The sequence below is a fragment of the Triticum aestivum genome, chromosome 2B, assembly GCF_018294505.1.
Source record: "Triticum aestivum cultivar Chinese Spring chromosome 2B, IWGSC CS RefSeq v2.1, whole genome shotgun sequence".
NCBI lineage: Eukaryota > Viridiplantae > Streptophyta > Magnoliopsida > Poales > Poaceae > Triticum > Triticum aestivum.
This window is the reverse complement of record NC_057798.1, coordinates 59,809,705-59,829,914: the sequence shown is the minus strand read 5'-3', so window position 1 is coordinate 59,829,914 and position 20,210 is coordinate 59,809,705. Positions and strand designations below refer to the sequence as shown.

The 20,210-nt window shown below is 50.8% G+C and overlaps 1 protein-coding gene and 1 pseudogene across 1 annotated transcript; one reads left to right on the top strand and one right to left on the bottom strand.

Annotated features, from left to right (window-relative positions):
* Window positions 1-5,515: 5,515 nt before the first annotated feature.
* LOC123043471 (cytochrome P450 99A2) lies at window positions 5,516-7,672 on the bottom strand. Its single transcript, XM_044465929.1, has 2 exons — window positions 6,736-7,672; window positions 5,516-6,563 (listed from the first exon to the last, which is right to left on the bottom strand). Exons 1-2 carry the CDS (start codon window positions 7,612-7,614, stop codon window positions 5,928-5,930), a joined length of 1,515 nt encoding a protein of 504 aa, XP_044321864.1. The 5' UTR covers window positions 7,615-7,672; the 3' UTR covers window positions 5,516-5,927.
* A 1,870-nt stretch (window positions 7,673-9,542) lies between these two features.
* On the top strand, window positions 9,543-12,026 carry LOC123038960 (primary amine oxidase-like; annotated as a pseudogene).
* Window positions 12,027-20,210: the final 8,184 nt, after the last annotated feature.

The following is a 20,210-nucleotide window of genomic DNA, read 5'->3' as shown; positions in this document are numbered from 1 at the left end:
TTTATATTATGAAAGCATGGTAGCACATAAGTTTCTTCGTTATGATATGGAAAAGTGACTCATTTATAATCTGGTATTTAGCAAGGATACTTTTTAGATTATTACTTTGCCTGCACCTACTTTGTTCGATATTCATTCAGGCAGGTGCTTCGTTTTGCCCGCGGACATTCACACATACTGGGAAGGGACACGATCCCCAGATCCTGAGCCAGAGTCATCACCTGATCCTTACCAGGAGTTTATTTATCAGTGGGAGCCACAGGAGCTCGCTAACCAGTGGAACCCCCAGGATCCTCATCAGTACATCGGAGAGGGCTACTTTGATCGATGGTCTTAGACCAACTTAGGCCAAAAGCCTAAGCTTGGGGGAGTACGTATTTCTCGCCGACATTACGTTCATGTTCACACACTCATTCTAGTTGTCCTTGTTCATACTTTTTTATTGTATTAACCATTCTAGGTGATTTTTTTTCTTGCTTTCTTCTTGTATGTTTGAGAAACTTTGAGCAAAACCAAAAAAATTAGTTGTAGCTTCTAGCTAGTTTACTTTCCATGTTTACTTAGCAGTAGTATTAAAAATAATACCCAAAAAGATTGCTCGTTATTCTTTTGTTTGGTGGGAGCTTTCCCGTGTAAATAGTTTTTCTCGTTCTTGTTTTACTTTCTTCAGAAAAACAAAAACTCCAAAAACATTTCAGTGTGTTTCTTTGAATTTCTTTTCTTTTCTTTGGGGGTCGAGAGGAGAAGACCACGATAAAAATGATGAGTGGCTCTCATATGCATTATTTTTGATCTAACAAAGAGCCCATATTACCTTGTCTTCTCCTTTGGATATATGTTTGCAGATTCCAGCTTAGTCCAATGCACATGCTATTATTATCCACACCGTTCGGTCGTGCAAGTGAAAGGCAATAATGATGATATATGATGAAATGATTGAGATGAGGAAAAGCTAGTATGAACTCGACCTATCTTGTTTTTGTAAATATGATTAGTTCATCGTTCCTGATTTAGCCTATTATGAATGAAACATGTTTGCAATGACCATTAGAGATTATAGTTACTCATGACATGCTTAATTAGCTAGGAGTTTATAATGGTTTACCTTGCGTGCCCATATGCTATTCAAATGGTTGTGATGTAGTATGATAGGATGGTATCCTCCTTTGAACGATTCGAGTGGCTTGACTTGGCACATGTTCATGCATGTAGTTGAAAAAAAATCAACATAGCCTCCACAATATTTATGTTCATGGTGAATTATATCCTACTCATGCTTGCACTCATTGTTGCTTAATCTCAATGCATGTTCATGACTGTTGTCACTCTTTAGTTGGTTGCTTACCAGTCTCTTTCTAGCCTTCACTTGTACTAAGCGGGAATACTGCTTGTGCATCCACTTCTATAAACCCCAAAGTTGTTCCATATGAGTCCACCATACCTAACTATATGCGGTATTTACCTGCCATTCCAAGTAAATTTGCATGTGCCAAACTCTAAATCTTCAAATGAAATTCTGTTTTGTATGCTCGAATTGCTCATGTAGCAACTAGGGTTGTCTATATCTTCCATGCTGGGTGGGTTATTCTCACGATGAGTGAACTCCGCTCATCATTCACGAGAAAATGGCTGGTAATTGGGATGCCCAGTCCCATGCTCAAATCAAATCAAAATATTTGCAAACAAAACTCCCCCAAGATTGTTGTTAGTTGGACGGTACTCGTTGTTTCGGATTAGCCGTGAATGTGATTGATGGTGGTGGGGGAGTATAAAATTTACTATTCTGTTTGAGAACCGCCTATAATGTATGTAACATGGAAGATACCGAGATCTCTTGGTTGTTATATTGACAATGAAAGCATACCGCTCAAAATATTATTTATCTCTGTTTCAAAAACTCGAGCTCTGGCACCTCTGCAAATCCCTGCTTCCCGCTACGAAGGGCCTATCTATTTACTTTTCTTGCTGAGTCATCATCCTCTTATAAAAAGCAATAGTTAGAGAGCACCACCGTCATTTATATGCATTGTTATTAATTGATATTGAGTATGACTGTGACTGGATATTTTTCACCATGAATTACAATGTCTAGTCAGTCCTTGATCTTCATGGGTGCTCTGCATTTATGTTTTGTGGTCTCAGAAAGGGCTAGCAAGATACCATCTTTTTATATCATGTCATGATTGTTTTGAGAAAGTGTTGTCATTCGAGATTTATTATTATTACTCGCTAGTTGATTATGCCATTGATATGAGTAAATGTGAGACCTAAATGTCATTGTGAATATGGTTAGTTCATAATCTTTGCTGAAAACTTGAATGCTGGCTTTACATATTTGCAACACCAAGATCAAAAAGAGTTTGTAAAAAGTTTTTCTTTATCACTTTCAGTTTATCAACTGAATTGCTAGTATCAACTTCTCTAAACTCGTTTGCCCTTGTTTTGGACTCTAATTTGCATGATTTGAATGGAACTAACCCGGACTGACGCTGTTTTCAGCAGAATTGCCATGGTGTTATTTTTGTGCAGAAATAAAAGTACTCGGAATGAGCTAAAACTTCACGGAGATAACTTTTGGAATAAATGAAAAATATTGGCGAAAGAATCAACCAAAGGGGCCCCACACCCTGGCCACAAGGGTGGGGGCGTGCCCACCCCCCTTGTTGGCCCCCTGGACCTCTACTGACCTCAACTCCAATTCCATATATTCATGTTCGGGGAGAAAAAAATCAGAGAGAAGGATTCATCGCGTTTTATGATACAGAGCCGCCGCCAAGCCCAGTTCTTCCTCGGGAGGGCAGATCTAGAGTCCGTTCGGGGCTCCGGAGAAGGGAATCCGTCGCCAGCGTCATCATCAACCATCCTCCGTCACCAATTTCATGCTGCTCACCGCCGTGCGTGAGTAATCCCATCGTAGGCTTGCTGGACGATGATGGGTTGGATGAGATTTACCATGTAATCGAGTTTGTTTTGTTAGGGTTTGATCCCTAGTATCCATTATGTTATAAGATTGATGTTGCTATGACTTGGCTATGTTTAATGCTTGTCACTAGGGCCCGAGTGCCATGATTTCAGATATGAAACTATTATGTTTTCATGAATATATGTGTGTTTTTGATCCAATCTTGCAAGTTATAGTCACCTACTATGTGTTATGATCCGGCAACTCCGGAGTGACAATAGTTGAGACACTTTCCGGTGATGACCGTAGTTTGAGGAGTTCATGTATTCACTAAGTGTTAATGCTTTGGTCCAGTACTCTATTAAAAGGAGGCCTTAATATCTCTTAGTTTCCGACATAATTATCCATCATTGATCCATTGCCTACGAGCTTGTTTCATATTGATCTTTGCTAAGTTACTTTTCCGTTGTCACTCTTACGATTGCTACAAAACTACTACTATTACTTTTCCATACTACTTTGTTGTTGCATACTTTGCTACATATATTAAGTCTTTCAGGTGTGGTTGAATTGACAACTCAGCTGCTAATACTTGAGAATATTCTTTGGCTCCCCTTGTGTCGAATCAATAAATATGGGTTGAATACTGTATCCTCGAAAACTGTTGTGATCCCTTATACTTGTGGGTTATCAGTCAGTTTCTGCTCTGAAGATGGATCGGTGGAAGACGACGGCGACGGTCTCTGAGAATGCGGCAGACCGGTGAGTGCCCCAGACCCGACAATGCGGCTTGGTTAGGGCCTCCGGCTTTAGATGTTAGACTTTGGTGCAAGGTCTGTTTGGTATTCGGCTCGGACTTTCGGCACCCCTTCATCAAGTAGATAGGAGTACCGACAAATGTTGCCAAGTAGTTGGCTTCAGACTGACTGATGTATTAGTTTGTAATTTTTTGAGAATAACTAATAAAATGGCCGGATGCATCGACTAGATCCAGAGGCCGGCGGTCATCCTAGTTTTATAAATAAAAAACAAAAAAAAGTAAGGCGAGGCATCGATAGATTTCGTGTGCACCAGTTTTGTGATTGTGATCATCATTCCATCGAGTGAAGTCTGAAATAAACTCTGAGATTGTATAGGCCGACGCAACTAAACCTTCACCTCTAACTTCCTGAACTCTATACCTGATCCATTTGATCCCGGTCTATCTTAACCCTCGATATATTTGGGACACCGGGAAAACATAATCATGTCCGGGAACTCGCTTCTCTGGTAGCTATAGAGAACTAGTTTTGTGTCCTAGCTATCTCCACCAGGGCGCGCTACTTGATGCGGTCATGCAAGCACGGGATCGCCTACGTCCGTCATGTCCACACGCCTGGCAACCTCCTGCCCTGCCGCAGCAGTAGTTGTCTAGGGTCCAGCGGTCCAGCCCCATGCATGTGGTCACCTCGTTTGCTTGTGATTTTCCTAGGCCAATCCTTGAAGAAACTATCAGGCCTCTTTTGCTTGTGTGGTTTATGCTTCTGCCACGGACATGTGCAAATTTCCCTAATGATTGATGTGCTTCAGCAAGAAGGTCGTCCTCTGTTTGCCACTCTCCTCTGCACTGCTTCAGGCGCTCCTCTTCCTCCTCGGCTCACATTCGTCTTGATCGTGTGTCCTAGAGAATCAACCATATGTTTTGTACTTCCTCTGTAAAGAGAGGGCACCATCTGAAACCATGGGCATATGCACCCACTTTTCATAAAATGCATTTTAAGCATGTTTTAAAATGTCAAAAAAATCAAAAGAAAATATCACGCATACAAGTTCTCAAATGTGTGCGCGCCGCACAAAGTTTTATGAAAAAATGTCTTTTTTTTTGCCTCTGCAAAAAAGACAAATTTCAGTGCTTCTAAATAGTGTTTCACGACATAACGTTTTGTCTTTTTTGCACAGGCCATAAAAAAAGTTATTTCTCCGTGAAACTTTATGCACGCATATAAAACAAGGAGACGTACTCATGCAATTTTTTTTTAGATTTTTTTAGAATTTAGAAATGTGTTTCCAAAATGGGTTCATATGTACCCGGGTTCATCCATGTACTTCTCCTTTGTAAAGAAATATAAGAGTGTTTATAAATCACTAAAGCGTGTTGTCCTCATGGCATCGCATCAAAAGAAAAACTGAGCCAACTCGGCAACTCGCGCATGTTGCTCGCACCCGGAAGTAATTGGCGAGTTGATACATTGCATTGGAGGCAGTGGTGATCAAGATCAGAGGCCAACAGGTGTGGCGGCGGGACTACTCAGCCGTGAGGTTTGACTTGTCGACATTCCTCGTCGATTACAAGAGCAGTGTTGTGAAGCGTGGAGCGGCTCATGTTCACCGACGTGGTGACCACCGCGGGTACAGGGGACGTCCGCGACAATGTGGCGACCACCATCGGGACTAGCGTACTACTGCGACATGCCTAACCGCCAGTTTTTTTATTTGGGAACTGCTGAGGAGCTCGTCTGGGCTGCCATCGATCAGCCGGTGCTTGGCACTGTGCGGGTGGATCGCTTGGGAGTAAATTTGTGAGGAACATAATGCGGAAGGAGATGCACATGACAAGTGGGCCCACGTAGTAAGTGACACTTGAAATCCCGGCTGGGATCGCACCTTTCCTATCACATCAAACAAAAATTTACTCATACAATGTTTGGATTGGCTGGGATATGTAAATACGGAGTACAAACTTCAGGAATTTGAAAATGAGGGTTCATTTACGCCGGCCTCTACAATCTTAGAATTTATTTTAGACTTCACTCTCATTCTATAATAGGGGAATAAAGGAGCAGCAGCGTGGCTCGAGGCGGCTGTTCTTAATCGTGCAATTTTTAGATATTAAAATGGATTGGATACGAGATACTTTTTCTTCCATTACAATACACAGGCATTTTCTAGTGCTCGGTTTCCTCCAAATAAATTCAACCATTATCATTCCCTACGACGTACCTAAGTTAAGTTCAATTAACATCTCCCTTGCAAAAAATAAATAAATTCAATTAGCATCTGCATGACCTATACCGTTATACGATGTCGCCACTAGGTGCAGCTGGTTCTTCCTCCTTGAGGTTAATGCAACGATCATTTCCATGTCCAACTCACTTGGCTTCACTCCGGCAGGCAGGCTCCAGTCAAAGTAGTAGAGAAGTCGTGCCACCATGAGCTCCAACACGGCAACCCCAAATGTATCACCCGGGTAGATTCTCCTTCCGCTTCCGAACGGCAAGTAGTCAAACCGCGAGCCTTTGTAGGTCGCCGTGCCATCCTCGAACCGCTCCGGCCTGAACTCCTCAGGCTCATGCCAGTACTCGGGGTCCCTACCCAATGCCCAGGTATTCACCATAACCCTAGTACCCTCCATGATCTCAAACCCGCCGACATCACAGGTCTCTCGGCAGACACGGGGAACCAGCAGCGGCAGCACTGGATTTAGCCGCATGCTCTCCTTGATCACCATCTTGGTGTAGTGTAGCTCCACTATGTGTCCCTCATGGTCTTGAGAGCTCTTATTGTCGAACGTCCGTCGCACCTCAGCCTGCGCCTTCATCATCACCTCCGGGTTCCTCATGAGGTCCGACATGACCCACTCGGCAGCTGACGATGTCGTCTCTGTCCCGGCCGTGAACATATCCTACACAAAGTAGACGACATGCATAAGCAAAGACAATGTAATAGTAAACTAGTACTCCCTCCGTCCCAAAATAAGTGTCTCAACTTTATACTAGCTCTAGTACAAATTTGTACTAAGCTTAAGACACTTATTTTGGAACGGAGGAAGTAGAAAAATTCAATCTCTTAATTACCATGATGATTGCCTTGACGTTATCCAGTTCCATCGGGATGGAGTCAATCTCCCCCTTGTCTCTGATCCTAAGCAAAGAGTTCAGAACGTGATCACCTCGCCTCACCTCGGATTGAGAGATGATCTTGTCCAGGACCTTGTCCTGCTGCCGGCGAGCTCGCCATAGCCGGCCTCTCAGCCCGGTGATCACGTCGACGAACCACAGCGACGGGAAGAGGTCCCCGACGCAGAGCCCCGTGCCGAGGTTCAGCACCTCGTCCATCACCGACAGAAACTGCTCCTGGAGCTCCGAGCTGCACATCTCCCCGAACGCCGTCTTGCCGGTTATCGAATTCGAGCACAGCACGAGCAGCCTGCGGAGGTTGACCGGCTCGCCGCCCCTGCTTGCTTCGCGAACGTTGCTGACGAGGGACATGGTCTCCTTGTCCCTCACCGGCGAAAACTGCCTGACCTTCCGCTCGCTCAGGAGCTCCGCCGCGCAGATCTTGCGCCGCGTCCGCCAGTACGCGCCATACGGCGCGAAGGCGACGTCGAGGTTCCCGTAGAGGCTGATCTCCGACATGAGGATGCTCGGCCGCGACGCGAATGTAAGATCCTTGTCCCGGAGAACCTCCCGCGCCGCCGCCGGCGAGGAGACCACCGCGGCGTCAACCTGGCCCAGCCGGAGGCGCATCACCGGCCCGTGCTTCTTGGCCAGGTCCCGGAGGACGACGGGCAGCTTTGACGTGAGGATCTGATGGAGATTTCCGATCAAGGGCAGACACCACGGGCCGGGAGGCCGCCGCTTGGAACTTGGTGCTGCTTTGCGGCTAAGCAAGGAAAGTAGACTCAACACTGAGATGAGAGAAACGAAGAAGAGGGTGGCTCCGCTTAGCTCCATGACGATGGTTTTGCTGCAAACTGGGAGAGGTTGGAGTTGGATGGAGTTCGTCAACCGCCGATCCGGTGGTATATATACTCCATATGATTTAAAAAATTAATCAAGGTTATATCAAGTGGCTAAGCACCAGTGGCTTGCATATACACACATCCATTTGAATATATTTTTCTCATTGTTTTGTCCTATTTAATTAATTAAAAGTTCATCCACCTTAATTAGCTTGGGCTTGTTGATAAGGCTGGCCATAGTGGGAGTAACATAAGTAGTATCATGCACTTGGGACTCGCAAACATGCTTATGTGGCAAGCAATTAAAGAAGAGAGAGATGGTTATAGTAACATAGGTAGATACCGTAACATAATAAATATGATACTACTATGTGTCATGCATGTCAATAAATGAGACCATCTATGATACTAATCTATCATACTATGAACTATAAAGGTAGTAACATAGTCTAATAACATATGCATATTACTAGTCTAAATTACTCCCCACTATGACCAGCCTAAGACTAGTCAAATGAAGAGTAACATACACTAGTAATACACATATCCTTAGACTATGTTACTACCTGCATATTGGGTAGTAACATATAAGGTGTCATGCAAAGCTTAATTTATTAGGTTATAGAGTCGTATTGCATTGGGATATGTGATGTTACAGTAACTAGCTAAATTACTCAAACTACCTCTCTCCTCATTAACTCATTATCACATAAACAAGTATGCTAAGTTGGACTAGATGTTACTGCTAAAATTACTCTCACTGTGGCTAGTCCAAAAGTAATCACGACTAGTAGTAGTAAAGAATCGGGATATTTTCAGAACTGACTGTTTTTCCCTCTCAAAGAAAGGAACCATTAACAGTACTACTTTCGTCTTGCTTCGGGGGAGAATCTTGGATAAAAAATAGATAAGCCCAAAAAACATGTGTCGCAATAGTATAAGTAGGAAAGGGATAACGATTGGAGGCTGACGATGATGTTGTTGCGTTGCGTTTGCCAGCTTGCATGCTTTTGATAAGGGAGTATCCGGGCGAAAGTGACGCTGGTGGCGCGGATGGCCGCATTGATGGGTGGCCATCTTTCACCCCAAAACGTACAACAAATTCAAATTTTGTCACGCTCACAAAAAAGCAGAGCATAAACCCACCCACCAATCATGCTGATTATGTGGCCAACTATGCTCCGTTAAGAGATTATGTGGTCTGGTAGACCCCCTGCTGATTATGTCGCGATCAATGTCTGACGCCAGTTTCATGGAGAACTTGTGCGCTGCCAGCACGAGTGTTATTGCTAGAAACTCTTCCGAAGAGGTCATCATCTCTTCATGGATTTTTCATTAGACGGTGTTCTCTTTTTTTTTTGCGAATACATTAGACGGTGTTCCCGTGTTAATGAAACGGAGCTTCGGGCTTGCCTTGCCGGGCTATTATTTTGAAGACTGGCTGTTCTTTTGTGATTTCTTTCCTTGCAAATGAAAACATTGGCAGATCAGATCTGAACAAAGAAGCGTTGAGTATTTCTAGGTTGGTCCAGGATTTCAAGACTTCCAAAGTTAATCGGCTTGCCAATGGAATGGCTCACGTGATTTGATAGTATGTCCGATGGTGTTTTTTAATAGTTTTTTGCCCCGCGTGGCGTGGCGTACGTTGTAACTAATGATTGCAATAACCTCATTATTAATTAATACATGGGGTGTTTTATAAAGAAATCAGAGCACAGTGTGGTTCATCTGTCTGCTGGCCGCTGTCGATCGAGATTCTCTCATGGGTGCAAGGTAAAAATATCAAGGCTCACCAGATCAAAGTACCCAGATAAAACCGAAAGAACAACTGCGGGAATATATTTAATTGCTTCTAAACATAAGAAAGTTAAGAATATGAACATGATTTGACCATTCTATTTTAGGGAAGTTCAGGGTCATATGACCTTCTTGTCTCAATGGTTTCAGGCCAGGCTCAGCGCGATCCTGATGTTGAAGGGCATGCCCTACTCCCACACGATCGAGCCATGCCCGGCGGAAAAAGGAGATGCACGACACATGCTCTTCAAGAATGTCATCGGCGTCATCCACAACCACTATGTCACCTTCCGCCTCGGCATGGACGTCGACGATGCCAACAACTCCTTCATGCGAGTTGAGATGGCCCGCCATGAGACGGCTCCTGGTGAGTCCCTTTGTAGGAGCTACCTCAAGGCCACACACCACGTCGCGAGCACGGAGAAGGACACACGTGTCTGTCTGAAGTTCTACAAGACAGCTGAGTTCCACATCATCAACCAGACCAAGCAGACACGCGTCGGAACCCAGTGGGCTACAAGGTCGTCCGCAGGCACCGCTGGCAGTTTGCTGGACCCGAGGACCCACCCCAAAAGCGGGGCTCATTCACCAATAATCAGGTGAAATGTCTTTTTTAATCAACTTTTGGGTTTTGGGACACTATTATGAGAAGCACATATCCAAGGTGAAAATCAGCTTATCTTGGTCATTTTCTGTCCAGCGGATTTGGATGGCAATCTAATACAAGAGCGAAGAATGGGCCGGCGGGCCATTCGTGTACCATAGCAAAGGGGAGAAAAGTTGGCTACTTGGTCGGAAAGGTACGTTTGTGTAGTTCTGCTTCACTACAAACCCCTAAGTGAATCACATAGTTTATAACCAAATAAATCTAAAATTGTGCCAAATACATTAAAGAAAAAGAAGCGATACATTTATTGGTTTTCTACGCGAGTCTACATATGCTTAACCAAATCCTTTTAAAGTTGAAATATGAGTTGTCCAATCACGCATTTCTTGATGAAATTGGGTGACCGTGGAGGCAGTGGCGGAGCCGGCGACCCTGGGTAGGCGCGCCTTCTCATGCTCCGGCAGCGGTGAGGAGCGGCCACAAACGCCGGCAAGAGTGGGTGTCGGTGGATGCAGTGGCGGCGGTGAGGTCGGTGGAAACAACTATGGCAGCGGTGAGGCGGCCGGAACTGGGTGGCGGCGGCGAGGGCAACGAGGCCGTGGTGTGGAGTGTGGAGAGGGAGGGGAAACAATAGCCGCTGTGCTGCAGACGGGCAGACCAGGAGAGGATAGGGAGAGCGTTGCGGGCGTCTGTGACGTGTCCATGCGGACATAAATATGACCAAAATTTGGGCAGAAAATGGGCTGCGGCGAAATAAGATGGACATCCGTACGTTTGTGTGGACAAGTTGGGTCATGTTTTCTGTCCACACGGACCCAATCGGACGCTGCAAGACGGGTTGACCTAGCGTATGTAAAAAATAGGACTAACCAGGGTTGCTTTGGAATTGGATCCGATGTGGGCCATTAATTGGTGGTAAAAGACACAACTTACCTTTTAAATTTTTCGAGCTAATGGGTTTTGGAGCAAACGGAAATTCTACCATCTACAGAGTTCAACCAGGCCTTGATCAGCTTATGGGCAATATGGCACTCTAAGCGAAAGCTCTTCATGAAAATATATTTCGAAGCCCACAACAAACGCACAGTTTCATCATGAAATATCTACATGAGCTTGAAGAGTGCAAGCCGGAAAAGCCTACAGTCATGTACACTGCTACTCCGATCCGATCCAAACCTAAGTGGATTCCACCACCTAGCGGGATGGTCAAGATCAGAGTGGGCGGGGTTGTGGGAGCTTTTAGTGCTGTCTGCAGGAATTCGGAAGGAACATACATGGGATCTTCGGCCATTAGATGCTATGGAGTTACAGACCCAACAACTCTCGAAGCTCTTGCTTGTCGTGAGGCACTTGCTCCGGCACATGACCTTGCTATTTCACATGTCATCATAGCGTCTGATTGCCAGGGAGTGGTTCGTGATATTATTCAAGGCACCGGGGGGATGTATGCTAGCATTGTAAAGGAGATTATGGCTACTTATGCGCAGTTTCAGCAATGTACCTTCATCTTTGATGGTCGAGAGTCTAGTCAAGAGGCTCACAGCCTTGCCAAACATGCTTTTGGTCTGGGTTTGGGACACCATGTGTGGCTCATAACCCCCCCCCCCCCCCCCCCCCCAAATTTAAGTTGTATTCCTATGAACGCTATTGTAATAAAACAAGTATGTTTGGACTAAAAAAACCTTTTAAATTTTTGAGAGAGGTGGTGTATTGATAGTCCAAGAAATGTTTTTCTTTTGCGAGGGATAGTCCAAAAGAAATGTTAGCCGTCTGAATTGCGTACGTGGGTACGCAAGGACTGTCCAATCGGACCTGGTGATGTGGTACACACTGAGGGTCTAATGTATCTCGTGCCAGGAGGGCAGGAGGACTTCCCCATCATGCCCACCGTGTCATCCAGCTTCGACCTCAAGCCTGTCAACTTCTTCGAGGACAACCCCATTCTTAAGCAGCGGCACACCATGTCGAACGACTTCATTGTTTATGTCGCGACCACCTGAGACCATGCACGCACCATGATGCTCGCCCCGTCTCATAATATTCGTTTTCTGACACGCTATTCCGATGAATATTTTTTTTAGTCTTGCTTATCTTTATCTTATCTTATTTTCCTAGTTGTGCTAAGTAATGTGCGCGGTAAATGGATTTGGCGACTGCAATTTCTTTTCCCCCGTGACCACAAGGCATAGAGGGGGAGGTCATAAGCGCCTATACCGTAAAATATATTTTCGACGGAATCAAATGACATATCTGCTAGAATCATTACCATAGAATATGGGACTAATCAAATGTATCCGTTCGGTTGCGGATCTGTTACAAGATCAATTCGGATTGGCTCTTGGTCATTTACAACTTTTTCTTCCTAGCGGAGTTCAATACGAAAACAAAGGCGCTCCACGCTGGGAATGACGTATGTTCCCCCGCTAGAATAAGGGGGGCATGATCGCTGATTTGACCGGGCAGACCAAATGAGCGAGATTGATTGGAAGCGTTGTGCCAACTTGTTTAGTGTCAGAAAAACGTGTCACATTATGGGACGAAGGGAGTACATGTTCATTTTAAAACATCACAATGATACATGTGTGCTATAAAATTAGCTATAGGGGCGGAGAAAAACCTTCTTCATACCGGGCTATTTCCCGGGGCATGACGGCCCTCACAGGTTTCCAGTAGCACCATGGAGTGTCGAATACACTGAAGTAGCCCCCTGGCCTTACCTAATCATGCCTCGCCCTTGGCTAGCTAGTAGCATAGTATGGATAGCACTGTGTCCCCGAGCACGGCTTATGCGGAGGAGCGCTGTCGGGGGTTGGGTACGACATATGCCAACGGATGGCTTATCATGGTGGGAGCGAGTAGAACATTGCCGGTGCCCGGAAGCGGGATGAGGCGAAGACATGCACGCCGGCGGATCTTACCCAGCTTCACGGCTCTCCGAGGAGATAACACCCCTACTGCTGCTCTGCGGGGTCTCCGCATAATCACTACGGCAAAGTGAATACAAGGTTGCTGCTAGAGCTGTTTTCTGGAGGTAGGAGAGGGCAAGGCTAGCTCCTTCCTTCCTATATGATCGGGTCTAATCCTAGAGAAGCTATCCCCCTTTCATGGGTGCCCCGGGGGGCTTATAATTATAATCTGGCTGGGCGCGGGTCCTAGCCGTCTGTCTCTCAGGCCGCCGTCTTCTCCGCCGACTACTGGGGCCCGCCGACTAGCGGGCCCTGCTGACAGACCTGGTACTGTAGCGGTGCTTCTGATGACGCTGGCTTGGTCATGGAGTCATGGCAACAGTGCCGCCGTCTGGCGGACGATCACTGTCGCCATTCCCCGTCTTGTCTGGTAAATGGCGTGCGGGGCCCGTGGGAGGGGCCGGCCGACTCCAGGGGGCCGACTCCCACGGGTCCGTCTTCGGGGCGCTCTCGCTGTCTTCTGTTCTCCTGCTGACAGGCGGTCCCGCCATCTCCGGGCCGTACAGGTAGGCCGTTGTGGGCAAAGTGCGCCGCCCAAGGGGGCTGAGGTCAGGGCAGGCATGGCAACAGTGTCGCGCCACGATGGAGATCTCCAGCAATACGGCGCACTGTAGCCATGCCAGCCCCTCGTAAGCGGGGTAGAGACGGCCACGCTGCGGCCGTACTCCGCCCCGTCCATCGTGGCGAAGGAAGGAGGTGGTTGGAGTCGCGGGCCGACTCCCATAGTCGTCTTATCTTGGAGTCGCCAGCCGAGAGTCGGCTCATCTCGAAGTCGTCAGCCAAGAGTCGGCTTAATTCGAAGTCGTCCCTGAAACTCGGCCGTGAGGGACAGTTGCTGCCGACTCCCAGGAGGCGGCTCTTCACCGTGGGGTCTTGAGGGGCGCAGTCTACCCCGATGCTTTGAAAGGTTCTGGGACTCGGGTTAGCCTACCCGTGGCCCATTACTCCGACAATAGTCCCGAAGCTGGTGAGGCGCCGTGGGAGACGCGCCGGGGAGCCTCAACAGTTTCATCTCTCCGGGGGTGGAATCTCGGCCTTGCTCGCCGTCTTCCTCCAGGCCGACTAGCTGGAGTCGGACTCGCAGAAGGTCGTCTTGCCTCTTAGAGGGTTTGAACGTCGCGGCGGGGTCCAGGCGGCGTGCCTGATAAGCTTCCGGGCAGCCCCCCATTGCGGGTCCGTCGCGTGGTGCCACGTGGTGGGGTCAGTCTGCCCACCCACGCACGCGACGGGACAGGACCTCGGGCGGGGCCCGCCACTATCGTGCCTCGGCACGCGAGCGGATTTGCTGCAGCCGTGCGGACGGTTGGGTTTCCCACGCCGTAACTGCACGCGGTTACTGCATGTAGTAAATCGTGGGGGCGTGGGGGCCGGGGCGCAGTTAATCCCACGCCCGCCCCATCGGCTTCTCAGCCCTATGAGCCTATAAGTAGGCGGGAGGAAGGGAGCGGCGAAGCACGCGCGCCCATCTCCCCTACTCCCCTTGCTTCCTTGTTGCTTCTTCTTCCTCTCGCCGCCGCCGCACCGAGCTACGCCACGCTTGCGACGATGAGATCATCCTCCGCCACCGCACCTGCTGCCGTGCGCTTCGGCGTGTGGGACGACTCCGAGGTGGACGACGACATCATCGAGTTCCTCCGCAAGACGCGTCGCCTCCCCGGCGGGGACCTAGTGCGAGCCCGTGCCGCGCCGTAGAGGAAAATATCGCCGGTGCCGGAGGAGGGCGAGCGGGTCATATTCCGCTCGCACCTCATGCGCGGCCTGGGGCTGCCGGCGAGCGGCTTCTTCCACTCCTTCTTGGAGTTCCACGGGCTCCAGCCACACCACCTCACCCCGAACACGGTGGTGCTGCTGGCTGCCTTCGCCACCTTGTGCGAAAGCTTCCTCGGTGTTCTCCCCACAATTGAACTGTGGGGAGAGTTCTTTCAGTCAAAGCTCGGCACACACGTCGCCGGCGTGCCGGCCCAGTGCGGCGCCTTCATCGCGATGCGGAGGTCGGTGACCGACAATCCGTTTCCCGCCATCCCGCTGGTCAAGTCGGTGAAGATGTGGCAGCGTTCTTACTTCTATGTGAAGAACGTCACCGCAGACGGCGACTGGGTCAACCTGCCGCCTTTCAAAGCCGGCGCACCGGCTGGGAGGCTCCCCAACTGGTCCCACCGGGTCAAGACGCTGACTCCCGCTGGTGCCGCCGCCGTCTCGCGACTCCGAGTTCTAACGCAGTCAGAGGGCTTGACCGGGTCCGACTTGCTGGCTGCCTTCGTGGCGCGCCGAGTCCTCCCGCTCCAAGGCCGACCTCATCTGATCTGTCAGATGAGCGGCCACCGGGATCCGAGCCAGCTCTGCTCCAAGGACATGCCCCACGCGGAGGTGGCGGACATGGTGAACTATATCTCAAACTATAACCTCGCGGCGACTTGGCAGTTCGGCAAGGAGCCGTACTCACGCGCCAACCTCCCGCCTGTCGTAAGTCGTCTTTGTTCTTCTTTTGTCTTCTTTGCAGCCGAATCCGACTTCTAATCTTTTTGTTTTTTCTTGAGTCAGAACCCCCTCATCCAGCCTACAGCCGGCACCGTGGGCTCGGCCCGCCAGTTCGTCCCCGATCGAGCGGAGAGCGACATCAACGACCTGGACTTGGGGGTCGTGGCGATGGAGGCCGACGCCGAAGGAGGCGGAGGAGGAGGAGGATGAGGAGGCTTTAGGCCGTCGACCACCTTTGCCAACTGTCCTGATGACGACACCGAGGGGGAAGTCGTCCCGCGCCGCCAACCGAGGGTTGGCCATCCAGGCACAGGCTCCTCCGCCGGCTTGGATAGTCAAGGCGGCGCGAAGAGGCGCCGGGCCGGGCCGAGCTTGCTTGGCGGCCGGTCGAAGAAGTTCAAGGTGGCGGCCGCCGCGACCAAGCGGGAAGAGGCACTCGCGAAGGCTAGTCGCTTCCGTAAGGAAGTGAAGAAGCCGCCGCTGGTCTCTGTGTAAGTGCCTCCGCTCTTGACTTGTTTTGCTCTTGGTGGATTTTTGTCCAAATCTTTTACATGCTTTCTTTGCCTCAGGGCTCCCCTCACCTTCGAGAGGGTCGCCGCCACCTCCGTCATGGGGTCGGCGGAGACTTCTGCCAGTACTCGGTGGATTGATCCCGCCGCCGACCTTCGGGAGGCGATGGAGCGGAACGCGCGGGAGAAGCGCGACGAGGACGAAGCTGCCCGTCTGGAGAAGGCGGAGGCCGAGAAGGCGGCTGCCTCAGCCCAGAGGAAGCTGGACGAGGCCGAAGCCGCCGTGGCAGGCAATGCGGCGAGCTGAGGAGGCGGCGCGCCGCCAATCGGCGCTGCTTGTCGTTCCGCTGAACTCCGCGCCGCCACCCCCGGAGTTCACGGGGCAGACTGGGGAAGTCGGCGGCGAGCACCCTATCATGGAGAGGCAGAGCGGTGAGGCCTCCATGTCAGACACGGCCGCGCCACCTCCGCCGCCTCCGCCGCCGCCTGCGAGCGCGCGAGGTAAACAGCCGGCGGGCCCGCCGGCGCCGCCAACTGCGGATGAGTCCGAGGCGAGGCTGCTCCTTCAAGTCACCTAGCCAGTGCGCCGCCGTCTTGAGAAGGCGACTTCGGTGCCACGCCCGTTGGAGACCGGTGCCGCCAGCTCGGCCATCCCAGACGCCGAGGCGACGAGCGCCGCGCCAATTGGGTGGGTGCGAGGAGGCGGCACGGGCCCGCTGAGCCAGGCGCTTCTGGACGTTCAAGCGAAGCTACGAGCCGAGGGCGACGCCATCCAGAGCTGCACCAAGGCGCATCTGGCATCGCGAGTAGTTGTCCGGGTATGCTTCATTTTTGACTTTGCTTTTCTTTGTTCTTCTCTGTGGGGGCGCGTCAGCGCACCCACTAGGTGTAGTCCCCGAGTTTCGGGCCGGCTGCTGAGCAGGCGGCTCGGAACTCCTTCTGGCGAGTTCCGATACTTATCTTCGTCTAACAATTCTTATTGCAGGAGTACACAACCTCCGCGTCACTGCCTTCAACCGCAATGTTGAGGAGCTGAGCAAGCGGACTGCCGACTTGTCAGAGAGTCGGAGTGAGTCTTCCTTCTTCTTCGCGGGGGTGCGCTGGCGCACCCGTGTGCTGTAGTCCCCGAGATTCGGGCCGACTGCTGAGCAGTCGGGCCGGATCTTCTCAGCGACTTTCTTTGTTGATGACTTAACGTCTTTCTTTTTTATTCTTCAGAGGCCAACGCCACTCTTCAGCACTAGCTGGGCGAGGCCAACACCGCCTTGCGCGCCAAGGGGGAGGAGTGCGGCAAGTTGCCGCGGAGCGTGATCTGCTAGCCGCGCAGCTGGCGGAGCAAAAGGAGCTGCTCAAGAAGGCGCAGGGGGAGGCAGAGAAGAAAGAGGCTGCGCTCCTGGCCGAGTTCGAGAGCGAGCGCTCCTCCTGGACCGACAAGGAGGCGCAGCTGACTTCTGGCTTCCATGAGATTGAGATCGTCGACGGTGAGTTTCTTTACTTTCTTTGAGACGCCGACTGTGGGTCGGGCGACTCCTGATTCTGACTTGCTTCTTTTTTGTCTTGGTAGACTTCTTCCCTGGCCACTCGGATTCGGCCACTCAGGCCATCAAGGCAGATCGCGAGGCGCGGAGGGCAGATGGTGCGGAGATTGCCGCCAACACCCCCCGGACCCTTGACGAGCAGCTTCTGAGCATCGAGGCTCGTCTGCGGCCGGCCCATCGGATGCTGCGACGGCTTCAGCGTGCTGGCGCCCAGGCCATTGCCGCCCTATGGCCAGACATGCCGGTTCTGCGCACTGCCAGTCGGACTGCCGACTTGCTGGAGATCGCAGCTGGTCGTCTTGAAGCTTGGAAGGGTTCCTCGGCCCGGGCTAGAGCGCGCCGGGCCTTGGAATTCGTCAAGGCATGGTATCCAGGGCTGGACCTGGACCGTCTGGCCGCGTTCCGGTCAGAGGCCCGGAGCTGGTAGCTATGGAAGATGCCCTCGTCGCTCGTGCTGCGGCGATTGCCGACTATGCCCTTACCAGCATCTTCGTCCCTGATCGGGCTGAAAACAGCAGGGAGGCGCCGCCGGAGTGGTTCGAGATGAATCCAGATTACGACGAGGACTCGGCGGAGGTGATTGCTTCCAGCGCCGAGGAGGAAGGCGAGGCGGAGGACGAAGGTGAGACGGAGGCGCCAGAAGACGGAACGGGCGACCAGCCTCAGCTCGACCGCGCCTCCAGCAACGAGCCGCGTCCAGAGAAGGCGGCTGCCGCCGGAGACGATCAAGCCGAGACTGCCCAGCCGGCCGCCCCGGCGCCTGACACCGCCGTCTCCTCCGATCCTCCGAACCCGGATGCCGCCTCCTAGGCTGCCGTCTTTGCCTTCATTTTATCTACCTTAGTACTCTTTGAAGAACTTTGTTAATCCGAACAATTCCACCCGCGAGGTGTATTTTGAACTTCTACTTGAAGATTCGGCCAAGGGCCTATGTTATGTAAATATTTATCCGAGTTCTATCTTTCCTTGCTCATTGCTCTTTTGGCTTTTTCCTTTGCTGCCTTCCCTTAGTCACCGCCTTGCCAGTCGGACAACCGCTCTGTGGACTGCCACTGGATCAAACGCTTGGCTACTTTGGGAAGGCAAGTACTTGGCCATTTTAGAGTCTTTTTAACAAGTCGGATAGAAAGAGGTAAGCCGACTACTTACGAGTCGGCTTCACTTAAGAGAGGCTAGAAGAAAGAGGCAAGCCGACTACTCATGAGTCGGCTTTTGCTTGAGAGAGGCTGGAAGCCGTCTTAGGCTATGTTTGTGCTTTGGGTCCTGAGCCATTTTTCGTGTGGGCGCCCGTTCTTCCTTACTCCTGCCTACCAAACAGTCGCTCTGCAAGCTGCGGCTTCTGACAGGAGACGGCTTAGGCGCCACACACTACTTGTCTGACTGCGGGAAGCATTTCATAGCGCGAGGCGGCGAGTCCCCGGGCCGACTAGTCGAGCCCGGTGCCAAGCGGCATAACACAGAGTAATATACTCGAAGGCATAATTCTTATCATAACAAAAAAGGGCAGTCCCCGAGCTCGTCTCGGGGGGCCCGAAGTCTTGGTACTTTAATACAAAGGGTAGCATGATACATACTGCATCAACTGTAAAATCTTCGGAGAAGATTTGCATTCCATGGGCGCTCCATCTCTTTGCCGGAGTCGTCCCTCTTGCGTGCTCGGGGCTTCTGAGCGTCGATCGGGTAGTAGGAGTCGTTTCCCAGCACCTTGCTGATAATGAAGGGGCCTTCCCAAGGCGTCGATAGCTTGTGCTGGCCGGCTGTTCGCTGGATCAGCCGGAGCACAAGGTCGCCCTCTTGGAAAGATCTCGGCCTGACCTTCCTGTTGTAGTATCGGCACAGGCTCTGCTGGTAGATGCTGGCCCGGCTGAGTGCCAACAACCGGCCCTCTTCCAGCAGATCGACATCGTCTTGACGTGCTTCTTCTGCTTCTTCCTCGGTGTACATGGTGACTCGCGGAGAGTCGAACTCTATGTCCGTTGGGATGACGGCTTCAGCACCGTAGACGAGGAAGAAGGGTGTGAAGCCGGTTGACTTGTTTGGAGTCGTGCACAGACTCCAGAGGACGGTTGGCAACTCGTCAAGCCAACAGCCGGCCGAATGCTCTAGTGATTCGACCAGTCGAGGCTTGATGCCAGACAGGATGAGGCCGTTTGCTCGCTCTACCTGGCCGTTTGACTGCGGATGGGCAACGGACGCTAAGTCCAGTCGGATGCCCTGAGTCACGCAGAAACGGGCCAAGGCACCTTTGGCAAAGTTTGTGCCATTGTCGGTGATGATGATGTGCGGTATGCCGTACCGAGTCGTGATGTCGGCGATGAAAGTCACCACAGTCGGACCATTCAACTTCTTGATGGGCTTTACTTCTATCCACTTGGTGAACTTGTCCACCGCGATGAGTAAGTGAGTTAGGCCACCTCGGGCTATTTTGAATGGTCCCACCATATCCAGGCCCAAAACCGCAAAGGGCCAGGCGATGGGGATAGTCTTGAGTGCCGAAGCCGACTGATGTGGCTTGGAGCGGAACTTCTGGCACCCTTTGCACTTTTGAACCAATTCTTTGGCCTTTTCTAGGGCAGTCGGCCAGAAGAAACCGTGTCGAAATGCTTTGGCGATGAGTGCTCTTGAAGCCGCATGGTGGCCGCACTCGCCCTGATGGATATCTTTGAGAATCGCTTGGCCTTGCTCTGGCTCGA

Coding starts and splice junctions, on each gene's coding strand:
- LOC123043471 (XM_044465929.1), bottom strand. CDS start 7,614: ATGGAGCTAAGCGGAGCCACCCTCTTCTTCGTTTCTCTCATCTCAGTG. Junction 6,564..6,735: donor ACGTCAAGGCAATCATCATG/GTAATTAAGAGA, acceptor TACTTTGTGTAG/GATATGTTCACGGCCGGGAC.